Source organism: Salarias fasciatus (genome assembly GCF_902148845.1).
Source record: "Salarias fasciatus chromosome 7 unlocalized genomic scaffold, fSalaFa1.1 super_scaffold_4, whole genome shotgun sequence".
NCBI classification, from domain to species: domain Eukaryota; kingdom Metazoa; phylum Chordata; class Actinopteri; order Blenniiformes; family Blenniidae; genus Salarias; species Salarias fasciatus.
In genome coordinates, this window is record NW_021941229.1 from 27,492,673 (window position 1) to 27,501,669 (window position 8,997).

At 53.0% G+C, this 8,997-nt stretch overlaps 1 protein-coding gene across 1 annotated transcript in view; it reads left to right on the top strand.

The window, feature by feature from the left end:
- LOC115382617 (multidrug resistance-associated protein 1-like) overlaps positions 1 to 1,539 on the top strand; it is a 101,630-nt gene extending 100,091 nt beyond the window's left edge. The window contains exon 30 of the mRNA XM_030084433.1: positions 1,431 to 1,539. Coding sequence (XP_029940293.1) covers positions 1,431 to 1,539 — 109 coding nt within the window. The remainder of the gene's footprint in view (positions 1 to 1,430) is intronic.
- The last annotated feature ends 7,458 nt before the right edge of the window (positions 1,540 to 8,997 follow it).

Sequence of the window (8,997 nt, forward strand, 5' to 3'; positions counted from 1 at the left end):
AGTTGCCGAGAATGACTGGGATACGTGAGAGACACATCGTACGTGAGACTGTGACAGACAGACCTTAGTGGAAGCCGGTGTCCTGCTTGGTGGACTCCCAGGTCTTCACCCTCTGTGGTCTTCACCCTCTGTGGACTGACGCCATGGCGGTCTGTGCCGTTCAGAACCTGACGGAGTCCCAGCTGTCTCCACCTGGACTGACTGGCCGGCTACACCGCCCGTCTGGTTCGCTGGGAATCACTGGAAGGTGTGACCCAGTCAGCTGCCTTCCTGCTGCTGAGGAACCCAAACTCCTGTACTACGCACCTTACCTCCACCTACCCCCCAACCCCCCCAACCTCCACCTACCCCCCTAACCCCCACCTACCCCCCAACTCCCTCAAAACCCCACCTACCACCCCTGACCCCCCAACCTCCACCTACCCCCCAACCCCCCCAACCTCCACCTACCCCCCTAACCCCCACCTACCCCCCAACTCCCTCAAACCCCCACCTACCACCCCTGACCCCCCAACCTCCACCTACCCCCCAACCCCCCCAGCCTCCACCTACCCCCCTAACCCCCACCTACCCCCTAACTCCCTCAAACCCCCACCTACCACCCCTGACCCCCCAACCTCCACCTACCCCCCAACCCCCCTAACCTCCACCTACCCCCCAACCCCCCCAACCTCCACCTACCCCCCAACCCCCCTAACCTCCACCTACCCCCCAACCCCCCCAACCTCCACCTAGCCCCCCAACTCCCTCAAACCTCCACCTACCCCCCTAACCCCCACCTACCCCCCAACTCCCTCAAACCCCCACCTACCACCCCTGACCCCCCAACCTCCACCTACCCCCTACCCCCCTAACACCCCCCTATCCCCCCACCCCCCCCCAACCCTAAAGCACCATAAGCAGTTCAAACCTACCGACTGGTTCAACCTTCTCCCGTCTCAGATTCAGTGCTTGTTTACTTCATCCTGAACCTCAAACTAACCCTAAATCTAAACCTGAACCTCAACCTGAATCTAAATCTGAACCTGAACCTCAACCTGAATCTAAATCTAAACCTGAACCTCAACCTGAATCTAAATCTGAACCTCAACCTCAACCTGAATCTAAATCTAAACCTGAACCTCAACCTGAATCTAAATCTGAACCCGACCTCAGCCCCAACCTCAACCTGTACCTGAATCTGAACCTGAACCCAAACCTGAACCTGAAATTCAACCTGATCCTAAACCTGAACCCAAAACTAAACTAAGGTCTTGTCTTTGTGCTCCTTGTCTTTCGGTTCCTTGTCTTTCGGTTCCATGTCTCGTTGCTCTTTGTCTTTCGGTTCCTTGTCTTTCGGTTCCATGTCTTGCTGCTCCTTGTCTTTCTGCAGGTCTGTTCTGTCTTCAGTCCCCCTTTGAGACGTGTCCTCTCGGTGTGTTTGTCCTCAGGGTGATGGTGATGGAGCGGGGCTCGGTGGTGGAGATGGACTCTCCGGCTCAGCTGCTCCGCCTGCAGGGTGTCTTTTACCAGATGTGTGTGGAGGCTGGTTTAGAGTGACGCCTGGTGGCAGCGACGGGAACAGCAATGGGAATGATGCTGTAAACCAGCAGGAAAATAAAGGTGTTGTGTCTGATGATGGTGTCCACACGTCTCTTATTGTGAAAGTACCTCCCTCATCCAGTCATCAGGCAGACCAGGCTCCAACTGCACATCTCCGCCCCAACATCTCCCTCCACTCACCTTCACACCTCCAGCCTCCAACCCCACCACCCCCAGACCTCCACCCTCCACCCTCCACCCATCCACTCACCCCCACCCCAGACTCTCCACCCCTCTGCTCCTCCACCCGGTCTCCAGGTGACCCTGCGGGGCTGTAAACTGATCGGGGATCGCAGGCAGTCAGCAACTTGATCGGAGCTGAACTTTCGTTTCTGAGATCAGATTACAGATCAGATTCCCTCCATCCTGACATTTTACCGTGTGGTTTGACTCAAAGCGTCAGTCAAAGGAGGATTTGTAGTTGTTGTTGGGGAGTTGTTGAATTTCACTTCACGTTTTTACAGTAAAATGATTTTTATTTAGTTGCTTCTGATTTTAAACTTCTCTCTTCTGTTCATTTTCTGATCTGAGTTCATGAAGCATCTGTGAGCTGAAAGAGGCTGAATTATTGAAGACATCCAGAGTCTGGCAGAGAGGAGAGAGGGGGAGGAGAGAGGAGAGAGGGGGAGGAGAGAGGGGAGGAGAGAGGGGAGAGGGGGAGGAGAGAGGGGAGGAGAGAGGAGGAGGACAGAGGAGAGAGGGGAGAGGACAGAGGAGGACAGAAGAGAGAGGAGCAAAACAGAAGAGAGAGGAGGAGGACAGAGGAGAGAGGAGCAAAACAGACGAGAGAGGAGGAGAGAGGACAGAGGGGGAGGACAGAGGGGGAGGACAGAGGGGGAGGACAGAGGAGAGAGGAGAGAGGAGAGGAGAGAGGGGAGAGGGGGAGGAGAGAGGAGAGAGGGGAGGAGAGAGGAGAGGGGGAGGACAGAGGAGGACAGAAGAGAGAGGAGCAAAACAGAAGAGAGAGGAGGAGGACAGAGGAGAGAGGAGCAAAACAGACGAGAGAGGAGGAGAGAGGACAGAGGGGGAGGACAGAGGGGGAGGACAGAGGAGAGAGGAGAGAGGGGGAGGAGAGAGGAGGAGGACAGAGGAGAGAGGAGAGAGGGGGAGGAGAGAGGGGGAGGAGAGAGGAGGAGGACAGAGGAGAGAGGAGGAGGACAGATGAGAGAGGAGGAGAGAGGACAGAGGGGGAGGACAGAGGAGGACAGAGGAGCAGAGAAAACAGACAGGAAGATGAAGAAACCCAATAAAGCACAGAAATGAGCATCAACAAGAGAAGAAGAATCCAGAGGACGATGTAAAGACCGACAGCCTGAAGGAACACGATCCAGGTGAGTCTCTGTTCTGACCAATCAGAGAGCAGCAACTCCCAAAGACTGACTGACTGAATTACAGGAAACTTTTGAAGTGTTTCAATTTGTTTATGAAGAGTGGTGGAAGAGTCTGAGTCTAGCTCCAATGAAGTCAAGTCAATTGGTCCCCGATGGACCGACTGATGGACTGATTGAGTCACTGATGGACCGACTGAGTTACTGATGGACCGACTGAGTCACTGATGGACCGACTGAGTCACTGATGGACTGATTGAGTCACTGATGGACCGATTGAGTCACTGATGGACTGATTGAGTCACTGATGGACCGACTGAGTCACTGATGGACTGACTGAGTCACTGATGGACTGACTGAGTCACTGATGGACCGACTGAATCACTGATGGACCGATTGAGTCACTGATGGACCGACTGAGTCACTGATGGACTGACTGAGTCACTGATGGACTGATTGAGTCACTGATGGACTGACTGAGTCACTGATGGACCGACTGAATCACTGATGGACCGACTGAGTCACTGATGGACTGACTGAGTCACTGATGGACCGACTGAGTCACTGATGGACCGACTGAGTCACTGATGGACTGACTGAGTCACTGATGGACCGACTGAATCACTGATGGACCGACTGAATCACTGATGGACTGACTGAATCACTGATGGACCGACTGAATCACTGATGGACCGACTGAGTCACTGATGGACCAACTGAATCACTGATGGACCGACTGAGTCACTGATGGACTGACTGAGTCACTGATGGACTGACTGAGTCACTGATGGACCAACTGAATCACTGATGGACCGACTGAATCACTGATGGACCGACTGAATCACTGATGGACCGACTGAGTCACTGATGGACCAACTGAATCACTGATGGACCGACTGAGTCACTGATGGACTGACTGAGTCACTGATGGACCAACTGAGTGACTGATGGACTCACTGAGTCACTGATGGACTGATTGAATCACTGATGGACCGACTGAGTCACTGATGGACCGACTGAATCACTGATGGACCGACTGAATCACTGATGGACCGACTGAGTCACTGATGGACCGACTGAATCACTGATGGACTGACTGAATCACTGATGGACCGACTGAATCACTGATGGACCAATTGAGTCACTGATGGACCGACTGAGTCACTGATGGACCGACTGAATCACTGATGGACTGACTGAGTCACTGATGGACCGACTGAATCACTGATGGACTGACTGAATCACTGATGGACCGACTGAATCACTGATGGACCAATTGAGTCACTGATGGACCGACTGAGTCACTGATGGACCGACTGAGTCACTGATGGACTGATTGAATCACTGATGGACCGACTGAATCACTGATGGACTGACTGAATCACTGATGGACCGACTGAATCACTGATGGACCAATTGAGTCACTGATGGACCGACTGAGTCACTGATGGACCGACTGAATCACTGATGGACTGACTGAGTCACTGATGGACCAACTGAATCACTGATGGACCGACTGAATCACTGATGGACCGACTGAATCACTGATGGACCGACTGAGTCACTGATGGACCAACTGAATCACTGATGGACCGACTGAGTCACTGATGGACTGACTGAGTCACTGATGGACCAACTGAGTGACTGATGGACTCACTGAGTCACTGATGGACTGATTGAATCACTGATGGACCGACTGAGTCACTGATGGACCAACTGAATCACTGATGGACCGACTGAATCACTGATGGACCGACTGAGTCACTGATGGACTGACTGAGTCACTGATGGACCGACTGAGTCACTTATCAGGAATCAGCCAGCTTGAACATATCATTGAAAACGGCAACTTTCTATCATTCAATACTCTCACCTCACAATATGGAATCAGCAGCACAGCATTTTTAGAATATCATCAACTTAAATCTATCATAGGCAAAAAGTATACCTTTAATCAATTGCACTGGCAGCTACCTCTCGGGGTCGAAGAATTCTTAAACCTCAGTTCCCCAAAGTTGCTATCAAAGATATATAAAATATAATCAAAGGTAGAAGATGAAATCTTCCTTCCAACCTTAAAATGGGAGGCTGACTTATCTAACAACTTGGACCAAAATGCGTGGTCACAAATATGTTTAAATACTTTCAAAATGACAAAGAATTCAAATATACAACTAATACAATTCAAAATTCTGCATAGAATTCATTCCACAGGACGAAGGATGTTCCAGATGGGTCTATCACAATCTGATATCTGTTCACACTGCAATGAGAACATGATGACAGCTCCCTCCATGCCTTGTGGTCCTGCTCACCAGTGCAGAGGTTCTGGCTTCAGGTGTGTGAAGACCTGTCAACATGGTTCACTGCAGCATCCCTGCTACTCCCACACTGAGCCTCTGAGGGGATCTGGGTGAAACTAACATGTCAATAAACTCAGTCTACATGGTTCTCACCATCTTGTGCATCGCAAAGAAAACTATCCTTGTAAATTGGAAATCCAGAAGTAATCTGAGTATCAGTCAGTTTAAGAATCTTCTATTAGATCATATCAGCTTGGAGACGATGTCTGTCTGTTCAGAGGATCAATCAGCTGAATCTGGTTCCCTCTGGTCCCCTGTGATCAGCTCCATCACTTCCTGTCAGGGGAAGATGAGGGCCTCTCCTCTCTGGGGGGCGGTGGTTGGTGGGGGGGGCTCTCCTCTCTGGGGGGCGGTGGTTGGTGGGGGGGGCCTCTCCTCTCTGGGGGGCGGTGGTTGGTGGGGGGGGGCCTCTCCTCTCTGGGGGGCGGTTGTTGGTGGGGGGGGCCTCTCCTCTCTGGGGGTCGGTTGTTGGTGGGGGGGGCCTCTCCTCTCTGGGGGTCGGTGGTTGGTGGGGGGGGCCTCTCCTCTTTGAGGGTCGGTTGTTGGTGGGGGGGGCCTCTCCTCTTTGAGGGTTGGTTGTTGGTGGGGGGGGCCTCTCCTCTTTGAGGGTTGGTTGTTGGTGGGGGGGGGCCTCTCCTCTCTGGGGGGCGGTGGTTGGTGGGGGGGGCCTCTCCTCTTTGAGGGTCGGTTGTTGGTGGGGGGGGCCTGATGGCTGCGGGTGGTTGGCGCTGTCTTGGGGTCGGGATCTGGGCTGCTTCGCTGGGGGCTGTCTTCGTGTTTGGTTTGGATTGGGGGTGGGGGGGCCGCCGGTTGTTGGGGCTGTCTGGCGGCGGTGGGGCGGGGGCCCCAGGGGGCCGGGGTCAGTGGGTGCCGGTTCATGTCCCGGTAGCCGGGGTGTCCTGGGGCGGGTGTGGCTGGGGGCCCTGGGCCCTGGTGCCTGGGGGCTGTCCCCTTCCATTGGGGTGGGGGGGTCGGCCTGGCTGGGGGGGCCGGTCGGCTCGGGCGTGCTGCCGCTCCCTGGGTCGGTGCATTCCCTGGGGTCTGGTTGCTGCCCCGGAATCCAGGACATCGAGGTGGGGGGGGGGGGACAGGGGGTTGGGGTGGATGGGTGGGGGGGGGGCGGATGGGGGGTAGATAGGGGGGTGGTGGTGGGCTGTGGGGGTTAGTGGGTTGGGGAAGGTGGGTGTGTGTGTGTACGTGCATGTGTTTATGTGTGTGGGTGTGTATGTGTGAGTATGTATGTATGTTTTTGTATGAGTGGTATGTATGTATGTGTATGTGAGTGTGTGGGTGTGTATCTGGATATGTACGTATATGTGTGTGACTGTGTATGTGTAAGTGTGTATGTGTGTGTGGGTATGTTTCTGTGAGCATGTATGTATGTATGTGTGTGTGTGTGTGTGGGTGTATATGTGTGGGCGATTGGAGGTGTGTATGTGAGGAGAGAGTGTGGTGTCCTGTGGGGGGGGGGCCCCGGTGGGTCTGGGGGCGGTGGGCCCTGGGTCTGGGTCCTTCTGCTGCCCCCTGTCTGTCCTCACCTCCACTCCTCCTGATGCATGATGGGAGGTGCTTCTTGGGTCGGTGGCTCTCTGGCCATGGTCGCTGTCCGCCCTGGTCCTGGGGGGGGGGGGGGGGGGGGGGGTTGGCGCTCCTGGCCCGGTCCTTCATCGGGGGGCTCCTGGGTGACGGGGATGCCACAGCACCCCCGGACCCCCCTCTCCCCCCGCTCTCATGCACACACACGTAGGGCTTTGGGAGGCGGGCTGATCAGGTTGGGTGTTGTTGTGGAATTTTTGGTGGATCAGAGCCAAAGATGATGAGTCAAGGTGTTGACGCTGCACAAGGAGGATTTATTGAGGACTGTAGAGGAAGCACACACGAATCAGCTGATTGAGAGCAAGGCTGTTGCTCCGAGGAAAATCAATCAATCAATTCAATTTATCAATTTCTTTTTTTTGTATAGCCCAGTATCACAACAGCAGCTGCCTCAGAGGCTTCAAGATGTTACATTGGTTGGTAAAAGTAAAAACAGTGAATAAGCATAATGTTAATATGTCAAATTCACAGTAACGAGACAAAACGAAGCAACCACCACCTTAGACCCTCACATCCGGCAAGAACAAACTCCAGAACCCAGTGGGAGAAGAAGAGATCTTGGGGAGAACCACAGTATGGAGGGATCCCTCTCCCAGGGACGGACAGCTTTGGCAACAGCTAGCATGAGACAATAAGAAGTAAAGCCTAGGACTATGTTGAGGACAGTCCGTTGGACGGTCCAGCACAAGAACCACGGATCCCAGAAGTAGAACCGAAGCCAGTCCGCAGGCAGGACCGACAGGAGTGTCCTCCCGGTCCGGACGGAGCTTGTTCGTAGGCCCTCGTAATAGTGGAGTCAGCAACTGAAACTGGAGAAGACTCCCCCTCGAAGGGGGGGACAGCAGGGGAAAAGCAATGAACGGACTAAAGGGAATAACATTCAGACATTAGAGGACAGGGCTCAGTGCACCGTACTTCCCACAGCATTCTAGCTCCTAGAGCAGCTTTTAATAATGATGGTTTAGAGTCCCTAGCTGACCTGATCATAGGCTGTATCGAAGAGAATCGTCTTGAGCCTAACCTTAAATGTGGAGACTGTGTCTGCCTCTTTGACACCACTTGGAAGCTGGTTCCATAAAAACGGTGCCTGATAGCTAAAGGCTCTTCCACCAGTCACCAGTAACTAGGGATGGGTACCTTTCACATCTGAATCGATACGATACCGATACTCGGTACCTGCGAATCGATACCGGTATTTTTCGGTACCTGTTTTCGATACTTTTTTTTTGGGGGGGGGGAATATGCATTTGGTAATTAAAGTTATTTTGTATATTTAAAAAAATAGTCAAAACTTCAGAATTTTCAACTTTGAGAAAACTTGAGAAAAATGTGTGTGGGGATAAAGTAAAAAATTTAAATAAATAACAATAATAAATAACATCATAAAAATAGACTCAAAATAAATAGCTGTATGAAATGTTTCACATTTGCACCTGCTGCCCATACAGTAACAAACAACTTTCAGAATAAATGACTGTATAAAATGTTTCACATTAGCAGCACCAGGCCCCTCTACAGTAAACACTCAAAGGTTTACTGGAGGATCAGAATTGTGTGGTTCCAACTCGTGATTGGGCAGTCATAATGCTAATCAAAAGCCACGTGGGACCGCTTTCGCGTGATGACATATCATGTGGAGTCGCCGCCTCGACGCGCGCTCTTGTTTCGAGCCGCGCATGCGCAGAGCATTGTTTAGGAAGTGACATGCAGCGGGAGCGACCATCGCAGAAGCAGAAGCCGCAGAAGCGGCTTGTTCCTCCCGCGAACAACTCCGAACAGGGGCGGGGTGGCCCATATGTCTATGGGGTGGCCATCGGGAGGTTTCCCGAACGGCCGGTGTGTTCCAGGCCAGTGGGGTGTATTCCGGCCGGCAGCCCCCCCCCGCCCCCCCGCCCGCTCTCACGGCCCGTGTGCGTGTCCGCTCTCCCGGTACATTATATATTTGCTCCCGGTCTGCGAGTCAAAATACTCCGAAGATTTTGGACCCACGTCACCGCGTCACCGTGTCCTCCGCTCTGCCGATGCTTAATGTCAAGGTGCATTCAGGGACAAAAAAAAAAAAAAAGGTGCGTTCAGGTACCGAAATGTGGTACCGACGGATTTCCCGTGAATCGATACTCGGTACTTCA